This window comes from Oncorhynchus tshawytscha, linkage group LG08 (assembly GCF_018296145.1).
Source record: "Oncorhynchus tshawytscha isolate Ot180627B linkage group LG08, Otsh_v2.0, whole genome shotgun sequence".
NCBI lineage: Eukaryota > Metazoa > Chordata > Actinopteri > Salmoniformes > Salmonidae > Oncorhynchus > Oncorhynchus tshawytscha.
The window spans coordinates 68,209,435-68,223,571 of NC_056436.1; the positions used below are offsets into that span (position 1 = coordinate 68,209,435).

The 14,137-nt window shown below is 45.4% G+C and overlaps 1 protein-coding gene across 2 annotated transcripts in view; it reads left to right on the top strand.

Annotated features, from left to right (window-relative positions):
- LOC112238411 (slit homolog 3 protein) overlaps positions 1-14,137 on the top strand; it is a 442,088-nt gene that overhangs the window by 330,492 nt on the left and 97,459 nt on the right. For both annotated transcript variants that reach the window (XM_042325880.1, XM_042325879.1), the window contains 2 exons: positions 5,258-5,401; positions 12,905-13,068. In XM_042325880.1, coding sequence (XP_042181814.1) covers positions 5,258-5,401; positions 12,905-13,068 — 308 coding nt within the window. The remainder of the gene's footprint in view (positions 1-5,257; positions 5,402-12,904; positions 13,069-14,137) is intronic.

A 14,137-nucleotide genomic window follows, 5' to 3' on the forward strand; every position in this document is an offset into this window, starting at 1 on the left:
GGCACATCTGGGGAAGGGTACCAAAAACATGTCTGCCTGAATGCCAAGGTTCCCCTGGAGAACATGCCACTATCAGTGGCATCCATCATGCTGTGGAGATGTTTTCAGTGGCAGGGACTGGGAACTAGTCAGGATCGAGGGAAAGTTGAATGGAGCACAGAGATCCTACCTGCCCTAACACACAATACATCTAACCACTGTATACTCAACAACATTCACAGACATACATACTCCCTAACACACAATACATCTAACCACTGTATACTCAACAACATTCACAGACATACATACTCCCTAACAGACAATACATCTAACCACTGTATACTCAACAACATTCACAGACATACATACTCCCTAACACACAATACATCTAACCACTGTATACTCAACAACATTCACAGACATACATACTCCCTAACACACAATACATCTAACCACTGTATACTCAACAACATTCAGACATTCACAGACATACACACACCCAAACAGACAATACATCAACAACATTCACAGACATACACACTCCCTAACAGACCCGTTCTCTAAACAGATGCCTAGAGACTAATGACTGAGTGCATTCTGGGAAATAATATTTAAAAGGTAAAACAACAGCCCCAGTGACAGCCCCCCCTCTCTATATCTCAAATCAAATCAAATTGTATTTGTCACATGCGCCGAATACAACCTTACTATGAAATACTTAACTTACAAGCTCATAACCAACAATGCAGTTCAATAAATATATTTACTTAAATATTTACTCAATAATCTAAAGTAAAAAATAAAATAAAATGTAAGACACTAAAATAACAATACCGAGTCAATGTGCGGGGGTACAGGTTAGTCAAGGTAATTTATACAGGTAGGTAGGGTTAAAGTGACTTTGCTAATAAAAAGACTGACATCTTGGCCATGTTCTGTTATAATCTCCACCAGGCACAGCCAGAAGAGGACTGGCCACCCCTCATAGCCTGGTTCCTCTCTAGGTTTCTTCCCAGGTTCTGGCCTTTCTGGGGAGTTTTTCCTAGCCACCGTGCTTCTTCATCTGCATTGCTTGCTGTTTGGGGTTTTAGACTGGGTTTCTGTACAGCACTTTGTGACTTTGGCTGATGTAAAAAGGGCTTTATAAATACAATTGATTGACTATGCATTGACAATAAACATGTGGACACCAAGGCACAGACTCTCAACCTGCTCCTCTACAGCCCTGTCAATGTTAATGCCTTTTCGTGTAGTCCACGATCATCTCTCTCTCTCTCTCTCTCTCTCTCTCTCTCTCTCTCTCTCTCTCTCTCTCTCTCTCTCTCTCTCTCTCTCTCTCTCTCTCTCTCTCTCTCTCTCTCTCTCTCTCTCTCTCTCTCTCTCTCTCTCTCTCTCTCTCTCTCTCCCTCTCTCTCTCTCTCTCTCTCCCTCTCTCTCTCTCTCTCTCTCTCTCTCTCTCTCTCTCTCTCTCTCTCTCTCTCTCTCTCTCCCTCTCTCTCTCTCTCTCTCTCCCTCTCTCTCTCTCTCTCTCTCTCTCTCTCTCTCTCTCTCTCTCTCTCTCTCTCTCTCTCTCTCTCTCTCTCTCTCTCTCTCTCTCTCTCTCTCTCTCTCTCTCTCTCTCTCTCTCTCTCTCTCGATTAAATGCAGTCACAGCTCATAGCCACCTTATTTTGACACAAAATTGAGAGCAGATAATTCATATTCTGTAGCCTAACTGATGTCCAGAAAGGCTGTCCGATGGGGCTGCTTTGGTCCTAATGAAGCGAATTGGGGAGGAGGGTGTGCATAGGGGAACATGAATGGAGTCATTGTCCTGCAGTATTGAATTTACAGGCTTTTAAATCCCAGGAGCATGATCTAAATTGAGTTTGCCTGTCTCTGATCCCTGCCTATTAGAGGCTAATACAGTATTTCCTGCTTTCACATGTTCATCACAGAGGGGCTCTGGTTGAATGTTCATCACAGAGGGGCTCTGGTTGAATGTTCATCACAGAGGGGCTCTGGTTGGATGTTCATCACAGAGGGGCTCTGGCTGGATGTTCATCACAGAGGGGCTCTGGTTGAATGTTCATCACAGAGGGGCTCTGGTTGGATGTTCATCACAGAGGGGCTCTGGTTGAATGTTCATCACAGAGGGGCTCTGGTTGGATGTTCATCACAGAGGGGCTCTGGTTGAATGTTCATCACAGAGGGGCTCTGGTTGGATGTTCATCACAGAGGGGCTCTGGTTGAATGTTCATCACAGAGGGGCTCTGGTTGGATGTTCATCACAGAGGGGCTCTGGTTGAATGTTCATCACAGAGGGGCTCTGGTTGGATGTTCATCACAGAGGGGCTCTGGTTGAATGTTCATCACAGAGGGGCTCTGGTTGAATGTTCATCACAGAGGGGCTCTGGTTGGATGTTCATCACAGAGGGCTCTGGTTGAATGTTCATCACAGAGGGGCTCTGGTTGAATGTTCATCACAGAGGGGCTCTGGTTGAATGTTCATCACAGAGGGGCTCTGGTTGAATGTTCATCACAGAGGGGCTCTGGTTGAATGTTCATCACAGAGGGGCTCTGGTTGAATGTTCATCACAGAGGGGCTCTGGTTGAATGTTCATCACAGAGGGGCTCTGGTTGAATGTTCATCACAGAGGGGCTCTGGTTGGATGTTCATCACAGAGGGGCTCTGGTTGAATGTTCATCACAGAGGGGCTCTGGTTGAATGTTCATCACAGAGGGGCTCTGGTTGAATGTTCATCACAGAGGGGCTCTGGTTGAATGTTCATCACAGAGGGGCTCTGGTTGAATGTTCATCACAGAGGGGCTCTGGTTGGATGTTCATCACAGAGGGGCTCTGGTTGAATGTTCATCACAGAGGGGCTCTGGTTGGATGTTCATCACAGAGGGGCTCTGGTTGAATGTTCATCACAGAGGGGCTCTGGTTGAATGTTCATCACAGAGGGGCTCTGGTTGGATGTTCATCACAGAGGGGCTCTGGTTGAATGTTCATCACAGAGGGGCTCTGGTTGGATGTTCATCACAGAGGGGCTCTGGTTGAATGTTCATCACAGAGGGGCTCTGGTTGAATGTTCATCACAGAGGGGCTCTGGTTGGATGTTCATCACAGAGGGGCTCTGGTTGAATGTTCATCACAGAGGGGCTCTGGTTGAATGTTCATCACAGAGGGGCTCTGGTTGAATGTTCATCACAGAGGGGCTCTGGTTGAATGTTCATCACAGAGGGGCTCTGGTTGAATGTTCATCACAGAGGGGCTCTGGTTGAATGTTCATCACAGAGGGGCTCTGGTTGAATGTTCATCACAGAGGGGCTCTGGTTGAATGTTCATCACAGAGGGGCTCTGGTTGGATGTTCATCACAGAGGGCTCTGGTTGAATGTTCATCACAGAGGGGCTCTGGTTGAATGTTCATCACAGAGGGGCTCTGGTTGAATGTTCATCACAGAGGGGCTCTGGTTGGATGTTCATCACAGAGGGGCTCTGGTTGAATGTTCATCACAGAGGGGCTCTGGTTGAATGTTCATCACAGAGGGGCTCTGGTTGAATGTTCATCACAGAGGGGCTCTGGTTGAATGTTCATCACAGAGGGGCTCTGGTTGAATGTTCATCACAGAGGGGCTCTGGTTGGATGTTCATCACAGAGGGGCTCTGGTTGGATGTTCATCACAGAGGGGCTCTGGTTGGATGTTCATCACAGAGGGGCTCTGGTTGGATGTTCATCACAGAGGGGCTCTGGTTGGATGTTCATCACAGAGGGGCTCTGGTTGGATGTTCATCACAGAGGGGCTCTGGTTGAATGTTCATCACAGAGGGGCTCTGGTTGAATGTTCATCACAGAGGGGCTCCGGTTGGATGTTCATCACAGAGGGGCTCTGGTTGAATGTTCATCACAGAGGGGCTCCGGTTGGATGTTCATCACAGAGGGGCTCTGAATGTTCCCACTTTTTCTTCTTCCTCTTAAGTTTGGAATCACCCCTCCCCTCCTTTAACCTAACCCTAACCCTTTAGTTTAGACCCCCCTCTGTCCGTTAACCTAACCCTAACCATTTAGTTTAGACCCCCCTCTCTCTCTCTCTCCGTTAACCTAACCCTAACCCTTTAGTTTAGAACCCCCTCTCTCCCTTAACCTAACCCTAACCATTTAGTTTAGACCCTCCCCCCTCTCTCCATTAGCCTAACCCTAACCATTTAGTTTAGACCCCCTCTCTCTCTCTCTCTCTCTCCGTTAACCTAACCCTAACCCTTTAGTTTAGAACCCCCTCTCTCCCTTAACCTAACCCTAACCATTTAGTTTAGACCCTCCCCCCTCTCTCTCCATTAACCTAACCCTAACCATTTAGTTTAGACCCCCTCTCTCTCTCTCTCTCTCTCTCTCCGATAACCTAACCCTAACCATTTAGTTTAGACCCCCTCTCTCTCCGTTAACCTAACCCTAACATTTAGTTTAGACCCCCCCTCTCTCTCCGTTAACCTAACCCTATCCATTTGGTTTAGACCCCCTCTCTCCGTTAAACTAACCCTAAACATTTAGTTTAGACCCCCCTCTCTCTCTCCGTTAAACTAACCCTAACCATTTAGTTTAGACCCCCTCTCTCTCTCCGTTAACCTAACCCTAACCATTTAGTTTAGACCCTCCCCCTCTCTCCGTTAAACTAACCCTAACCATTTAGTTTAGACCCCCCTCTCTCCGTTAAACTAACCCCAACCATTTAGTTTAGACCCCCCTCTCCGTTAACCTAACCCTAACCATTTAGTTTAGACCCCCTCTCTCTCTCTTTCTCCGTTAACCTAACCCTAACCATTTAGTTTAGACCCCCTCTCTCTCCGTTAACCTAACCCCAACCATTTAGTTTAGACCCCCTCTCTCCGTTAACCTAACCATTTAGTTTAGACCCCCTCTCTCCGTTAACCCAACCATTTAGTTTAGACCCCCCTCTCTCCGTTAACCCAACCATTTAGTTTAGAAGCTCCCCCCTTTTGGCCCGCTCCAAATCAAACTCCCCTTTTGGGCCAGAACACTTCTAGGCACAATAACATTGGATTATACAAGGCCCCAACCACACAGCCCTAGAGCAGGGGACATGTTCAACACATGTCTGCACTGCAGTCTAACAGTCTCACAGCCTACCATCACATAACAGAGAAACAGTACAACTAGGACCTGGAGTTTTTCCTGGTCATGTGGTCAGTACCACAGTGTTCCTATTGGTTTCCCATCTCACCATGATGTGTGTGTGTGTGTGTCTGTGCGTGCGTGCGTGTCTCCACGGCAGGATGCTGAGGAGTAACCAGCTAGGCTGTGTGGACAACACCACCTTCACAGGCCTGAGCTCCGTACGCCTGCTGTCTCTCTATGACAACCGAATTTCCACCATCACCCCGGGAGCCTTCACCACACTGCACTCCCTCTCCACCATGTAAGTCTCCCCACTCCCTCGCTTCTTCTCCCTTACACACTCTCTTTCTCCCTCTCCCTCCTCATCTCCTCACCACACACCACCTGATTGTCTGTGAGATCACTCCCTCTCCACGGAAGTCTCATCTCCCTCCCTCCCATTGTCCTCTACCCACCTCTCCTCCTCATCCCCTCTTCCACCCACCACCTGACTGTTTGAGAGATGTCTCCTAACCCAGCCCTGGTTCTGGAAAGACAGACAACCTACAGTGTGTCATCACAGCTCTCCATGACTACAGAATACTGTTGCAGATGGTCTTGTTTTGTTGGAGTCTCTCTTCGCTCGTTATCAAGCCACTAATAGTTTCTATTTACGACCGCCCCTGGAGCATCGACAAAATATAGTTTTATCTTTCCAAAGCTAGCAACATCTTTGCAAATGTCCTTATGAAAATGGCTGCTTTCGAAATATTGTCTCGCGGTCCAATGGAACATGATTCGAAATGAAGCAACATTTTAGTTGATGGCGATGAAGCAATGTTATGTCTGAGATTAACTTGTCAGACATGATCAGTATTAAAATGAGAAAACTATTAAGATGTTATGCCTCTTACCCATGACCACCCAGAAGACGACGTATAAATATATGAACATTTATCTGATGAATAAAATGTTAACGGCTGACTTTCCTGGAAGTGCACCACTGTCCCCTCATATATAACATGGAATCATGTTTATCTAACTGTCCCCTCATATATAACATGGAATCATGTTTATCTAACTGTCCCCTCATATATAACATGGAATCATGTTTATCTAACTGTCCCCTCATATATAACATGGAATCATGTTTATCTAACTGTCCCCTCATATATAACATGGAATCATGTTTATCTAACTGTCCCCTCATATATAACATGGAATCATGTTTATCTAACTGTCCCCTCATATATAACATGGAATCATGTTTATCTAACTGTCCCCTCATATATAACATGGAATCATGTTTATCTAACTGTCCCCTCATATATAACATGGAATCATGTTTATCTAACTATCCCCTCATATATAACATGGAATCATGTTTATCTAACTGTCCCCTCATATATAACATGGAATCATGTTTATCTAACTATCCCCTCATATATAACATGGAATCATGTTTATCTAACTATCCCCTCATATATAACATGGAATCATGTTTATCTAACTGTCCCCTCATATATAACATGGAATCATGTTTATCTAACTATCCCCTCATATATAACATGGAATCATGTTTATCTAACTATCCCCTCATATGTAACCTGTACATGGAATCATGTTTATCTTGGGGCACTAGTCTCCTCCCTTCTCCTTCCACAACTACTGCCTTATGCTCTATGTCTATCAGCTCTCTTTCCCTCCCTCCCTCCCTGACTCTCGCTTCTCTCTAGGAGAGTAAAAGTAGTGCTGTGGTCTGCCAGCTTTCTAATTACCCTGCGGCTGACACTGACGGATCCGCTCCAGCGCGGCCTGACTAAAAATACTGTCTGGTTTGTGAACCTGCACCGCGTAGAGCGGACCTGGCCAGGCAGCACAGCACTGGGCCCAGCTGTGATCCCAGTGTACAAGTGTATCAGAGAAACAGTCAGTCACGATGGGCCAGAGCGACTTCTTGCTCTTTCTCTTGCTCTCTCAATTCAGTTTCAATTTCAATTCCATTTTATGGGCTTTATTGGCATGGGAAACATATGTTTACATTGCCAAAGCAAGTGAAATGGATAATAAACAGAAGTGAAATAAACAAATTTGCAGTGTCATGACGTTGGCCTGTGGGTTAGGTTTATGACAGTCATAAATACCTCTTCCCCCTTTTTTCCTCTCTCTACCCTACTGATGTTACATTTGCAAACACCTTGGTTAACATAGAGATTCTGGGAACATCAGAAGGTGGGGGGAAATGAACTATATTCTGGTAATCCGACCAATTGAACATATGCGGTGGTACTTAATGAATATGATGTCAGTTCGGTTGTCATCTGAGACATTCTCATCAATGATAAGATGACATAAACTCTATAGTGGAAAGTCTACACATCAGAGTTATCAGATTCACATGGAATTGTTGTTCAATTTAAATGTTTGAATATGAAATTATTCGTGATGGGATGAAATATGATTTTAGCTTCTAAAATGTGAGAATTGGGTTTTAATAAGGTTAGGGCTCTGCTCAATCAGTGGCCCGCCCCTGTGAAGGGACATGGGCTATAAAACTTTTCAAACACGCCCTCCTCTCCCTTCCTATATAAAGCCTTGATGACAATATAACCTCCTGTTCTGAGGATGTGAGGACGATGGTCCGATGTCAGAATGGTTCAGATAATAACTACAGAACGAAGCCAACATCAGTGTGAGCTTTGGTTGCGAATGGTATGAACTTTGAACTCTTATTCACTACAGAAGTGATACCTTCTAGCCGTTGAGTTAGCAACAGCAGCTGCAAATGCAGGTTAGGAATGAACAGACAGAGTATCCCGTCTACCACACAACGACATTACTACAACGTATCCAATTGACAACCTGAGACATTCTTCAAAGGACTCGGTTGGGCAACACGGCCTTCCATCTACCACCAACCTACCGAAGCACAGCTCAGAGTAAATATTTATTGCATTTTCCTTTTCCAAATGGGTGGTAATTTAGAATGCAGAAGATACTGTATTTACGATATCACAGCTTCGCCCTTTGTTCCTCAGTCTTCCCGCTCTTTCACTCAAACCCAGCCCTTTTCTTTTGTGTAACAAGCTGTCATACCTGTTCCGCCTTCTAGGGACATTTTCCTTTATGGCGTCATTTGTAATCAAGTTATGATTTAATTATGTGTATGTGTAATTCTGTGTGATTAGTTAGGTATTTAGTAAATAAATAATTAAACCCAATTTTGTATTGCTGATTGAACTTGTTAGCCAGGGTTTGTGCAGATAACCAAGAATTTACAACTTTCAGATGAGACCTAATTAAGATGACGATTAATATTGACTGCTATTTATGTAAAATATTTCTAGGTCTTTAAGAGTTTATTCGGAAGATAACATCTCTATAAATATTATTTTGTGGTGCCCCGACTCTCTAGTTAATTACATTTACATGATTAGCTCAATCAGGTAATATTAATTACGAAGAAATTATTTTATAGAATAGCATGTCATATCACTTAATCCGGCATAGCCAAAGACACGACAACAGTAAACCACCTCTACCTTGTCACAACAAAACTGATTGTCTCAAAACGCATTAAGAAGGAAAGAAATTCCACAAATTAACTTTTAACAAGGCACACCTGTTAATTGAAATTAATTCCAGGTGACTACATCATGAAGCTGGTTGAGAGAATGCCTCATAGCATCACAGTACCATAGCCTCATATTTTCATAGCCTCATAGCTTCATATTCTCATGTCATCATAGCCTCGTAGCATCATAGCCTCATAGCAGATGGCAAAAAGGGACCTGGGTGAAATAAATCTGCTAGTGTTGACTATAACACTGTGATGATCCAGGTACTGTGGAGGGGGTGACTAGTGTTAACTTTAACACTGTGATGCTCCAGGTACTGTGGAGGGAGTGACTAGTGTTGACTATAACACTGTGATGCTCCAGGTACTGTAAAGGGGTTGGCTAGTGTTGACTTTAACACTGTGATGCTCCAGGTACTGTGGAGGGGTTGGCTAGTGTTGACTATAACACTGTGATGCTCCAGGTACTGTAAAAGGGTTGGCTAGTGTTGACTATAACACTGTGATGCTCCAGGTACTGTAAAGGGGCTGGCTAGTATTGACTATAACACTGTGATTCTCCAGGTACTGTGTAGGGGATGACTAGTGTTGACTATAACACTGTGATGATCCAGGTACTGTGGAGGGGGTGACTAGTGTTAACTTTAACACTGTGATGCTCCAGGTACTGTGTAGGGGATGACTAGTGTTGACTTTAACACTGTGATGCTCCAGGTACTGTGTAGGGGATGACTAGTGTTGACTATAACACTGTGATGCTCCAGGTACTGTAAAGGGGTTGGCTAGTGTTGACTATAACACTGTGATGCTCCAGGTACTGTAAAGGGGTTGGCTAGTGTTGACTATAACACTGTGATGCTCCAGGTACTGTAAAGGGGTTGGCTAGTGTTGGCCTCTACACTCCTGAGCTTCTTGAGGATCCAGGATGGCTCTTGATTGTCCTGGTGGGTGCCCATGGTCGATCCAGCCTTCTCCATGAATTTGTTCATCCTGTCTACTTCCTCCCTAGTGATGTTTCCACCACTTTTCTACATTTTAGTGGTGCTCTTGATATTTTGTTTTATAACAGTATATGCCTGCCTGGAAGTTACAAAGTAAAGGGACTTTAATTTCTCCCTGTTTTCTCTTCTTGTAGTGAATATTACAATAGTTATTATACTGTGAGATACAGTAGGACTAATAATTCAAATCAAACACGTGGAAGAGAAGAGATTTAGCATATGGCGTTAGATCTCTGTCGTGAGTCCGTTTTAGGATGGATGGTTGTGCATTCTAAGGTCAGCCTCCTATATTGAATCCACACTGTGGGCTGTGATAGCACAGGAATCGCTCTCCTTTCAGCTCCTCCGTTCTCAAACAAGAAAGGTCTTTCCAGCCTATCCCTGTAAGCTATAGGCTGTGTTAATGCTCCAGTCACTAACACACCATATTACAGTCCTAGCTACACACAGTCAACTGCTTTTCTCTGCTACCCATCTGGACCCTGAGTCATTCCTGGAGGCACATTCAACTCTACACCTAATATCTGGCACAGTGCTTACTGCTGCTTACTGGTGTCTACAGCTGCTTACTGGTGTCTACAGCTGGTTACTGGTGTCTACAGCTGGTTACTGGTGTCTACAGCTGGTTACTGGTGTCTATGAATGGTTACTGGTGTCTACAGCTGGTTACTGGTGTCTATAGCAGGTTACTGGTGTCTATGACTGGTTACTGGTGTCTACAGCTGGTTACGGGTGTCTACAGCTGATTACTGGTGTCTACGGCTGGTTACTGGTGTCTACGGCTGTTTACTGGTGTCTACAGCTGGTTACTGGTGTCTACAGCTGGTTACGGGTGTCAACAGCTGATTACTGGTGTCTACGGCTGGTTACTGGTGTCTACAGCTGGTTACTGGTATCTACAGCTGGTTACTGGTGTCTACAGCTGGTTACTGGTGTCTACGGATGGTTACTGGTGTCTACGGCTGGTTACTGGTATCTACAGCTGGTTACTGGTGTCTACAGCTGGTTACTGGTATCTACAGCTGGTTACTGGTGTCTACGGCTGGTTACTGGTGTCTACGGCTGGTTACTGGTGTCGACATCTGGTTACTGGTGATCTTGCACATACTGGGGGTCACATAATACAAGATTCTTCACTTGGTCGTGAGGATTCTCCATACTACCACGCTGTCTCGCCAAAACAATTATGTGATTAGAATGTTAACATAACTGGAATGAGCTGTGGCTCAAAGCAGCCTCATAAACGTTCAGTCAGACATTCATGCTTGCCGTACAGAGTTTAAATAACTAGCCAACATTTAAGAATTTAATAACACTGCTTGTGAACTTCAGAGATGTAATGATTTGACACTTTGGTTACAGGCAAGTACAAACGCATACTAGTAGTAGTCATGGCTCCTATTGGAGAGTCTACACATTCTGGGTGATGTGAAACCACGACATCATCTCACTGGCTTCTTCTCTGGCGAGCTCTCATTGGCTACTGCTGATCACCATTCTCAAAACTTGTTGTTGCACATCTCACACTACAAGAGCATTGCAGATTTTGTGCCGATAAAATCAAACATGTTTGAAAATATCGGGACGTCTGGGACTGTTCAAAGACGGAATCGGTGACCCTCAGATTGGGTCTCTGACTTGTTCACATTAAACTACTGTCGGTGACGGCCGCACATCCCGAGTAACGCAACATGCGTACATGGGGATTTTGTCTCCAATCTCAAAAACATGTCTTGGAAGGCTAAATCGGGGCCAAAACCATGTTGTGTACACCCAGATTAAGATGTTAGGTGCAGTATTTCTCAATGGAAAAATGTGCATGAAAATGAGTCATCTCGTTGAATAACAATAAAGCGTTTACTGAAGAATCCCTACTGTTGACCAATCACTAAAGAAGGGGCGTAGACTTCGGATTGCCTCAAGAAAAAATGTTGTGTGCCTGAACACCAAAACCAATGAAAACATCACAAAATGTCATAATATATGCACAAACTCTTCCGAACTGTTTTGGCTGGAAGCATGCGGACACCTTTCCTGGTGTCTACTGCTACTTACTGGTGTCTACTGCTGCTTACTGGTGTCTACTGATTACTTACTGGTGCTTGCTGGTGTCTGCTGGTGTCTACTGGTGACATACTGGTGTCTACTGCTGCTTTCTGGTGTCTACTGGTGCTTACTGCCATCTACTGGTGCTAACTGGTGTCTATTGGTGCTTACTGGTGTCTACTGGTGTCTTACTGGTGTCTACTGCTGCTTACTGGTTTCTACTGGTGTCTACTGGTGTCTACTGGTGCTTACTGGTGTATACTGCTGCTTACTGGTGTCTACTGGTGTCTCCTGGTGCTTACTGGTGTCTACTGGTGTCTACTGCTGCTTACTGTTGTCTACTGGTGACTTACTGGTGTCTACTGATTACTTACTGGTGTCTACTGCTGCTTACTGGTATCTGCTGCTGCTTACTGGTGTCTACTGATTACTTACTGGTGTCTACTGCTGACTTACTGGTGCTTTCTGGTGTCTACTGGTGACTTACTGGTGTCTACTGCTGCTTACTGGTGTCTACTGGTTACTTACTGGTGTCTACTGGTGCTTATTGGTGTCTACTGGTGACTTACTGGTGTCTACTGGTGCTTACTGGTGTCTACTGCTGCTTACTGGTGTCGACTGTTGCTTACTAGTGTCTACGGTTGCTTACTGGTGTCTACTGTTGCTTACTGGTGTCTACTGGTGCTTACTGGTGTCTACTGGTGCTGACTGGTGTCTATGGTTGCTTACTGGTGTCTGATGGTGCTTACTGGTGTCTACTGTTGCTTACTGGTGTCTAGTGGTGCTTACTGGTGTCTACTGTTGCTTAATGGTGTCTACTGTTGCTTACTGGTGTCTACTGGCGTGCTTACTGCTGCTTAAGGGTGAAAATTTAAATGCCAATAATAGCAGCTCAATGCTTGGTATAATTTCTCCCTAACATTTCCCAGGTGGAGTAGTGGTCAATATAGACAGCTCAGTGTTTATTATCCTCTTCAGTGATCTGCTCATCTACTCGTGGTCTTGTAAGATGACTGCCCCCTCAGTGGCTTGTCAAAGGCTGCAAGCTGTAAGCTATTGTTTCAGTTAAGTTTGTCAGTGATGCAAACCAGAACCTAAATGATACCCACACATTTTCACCCCACTCACTCACTCACTCCTCTCTCTCTCTCTCTCTCTCTCTCTCTCTCTCTCTCTCTTTCTATCTCTCTCTCTCCCTCAGTAACCTACTGTCCAACCCCTATGTATGTGACTGTCACCTGGCCTGGCTGGGTTTGTGGCTGAAGAAGACCAGGGTTGTGAGTGGGAACCCTCGTTGTCAAAAACCTGCCTTCCTCAAGGAGATCCCCATCCAGGACGTGGCTAAACCCGATTTCACCTGCGACGGTACGAAACACACCACACCCACAGAGACAACCCCTAAAAACAGAGACACCCCATACACACACACCTGGCCCTGTTTCTCCCACACCTCCATCTATCTAACCATCCATCACACCTGGCCCTGTTTCTCCCACACCTCCACCTATCTAACCATCCATCACACCTGGCCCTGGTTCTCCCATACCTCCATCTATCTAACCATCCATCACACCTGGCCCTGTTTCTCCCACACCTCCATCTATCTAACCATCCATCACTAGAACAATACCTATTTTTCTTGGCCCCAGACAGGTGCTATGTGAAGGGTCTTATGACAGCAGGCTTTGTGTCCAGGGACCCTGGTTCTTGGGCAGGCTCTATGTGAATGGTCTTATGACAGCAGGCTTTGTGTCCAGGGCCCCTGGTTCTGGGGCAGGCTCTATGTGAAGGGTCTTATGACAGCAAGCTTTGTGTCCAGGGCCCCTGGTTCTGGGGCAGGCTCTATGTGAAGGGTCTTATGACAGCAGGCTTTGTGTCCAGGGCCCCTGGTTCTGACTTTTAGACTCACTGCTCTATTTCTGTCTTAGCTACTGTCACACCTCTCCATCTACATCCATCTACAAGCCGTTCATATCCACTTCCCATGAAATTCCACTGGCTGTGTAAAATGCACCACGAAATCTGCTGCTTCCACCTGTTACAAGGCATAGGCCCAAGACCGTCTACACAACCCCCTCCCCTCCATGACTCTGTCCTCCTGTAGTCTACGGCATGTGGGACACACACTCTCTCTCTCACACACACACACAGACACACACACACTGTCCACCCACATAGCTATTAACTTCTGTATCTGACAGAACAGGGGCCAGGGCTAGGTTGTAGGGACTGTGAAGACCAATGGAACAGTAACCGTGGGCGACCACATTATCTCATGTCAGTGTGGGTTTTATGGGGACTCGGTCATTTCCCCCAGGCAGAGTGAGGGAGATGGAGGCCCAAGGAACTGAACTGTGGCCGTAAAAATTTACACCAGAAAGGAAATGCGCTTTGGCTTCTGTCTGGTTGAGCGCAGGAATAGCTGCCTCTCTCT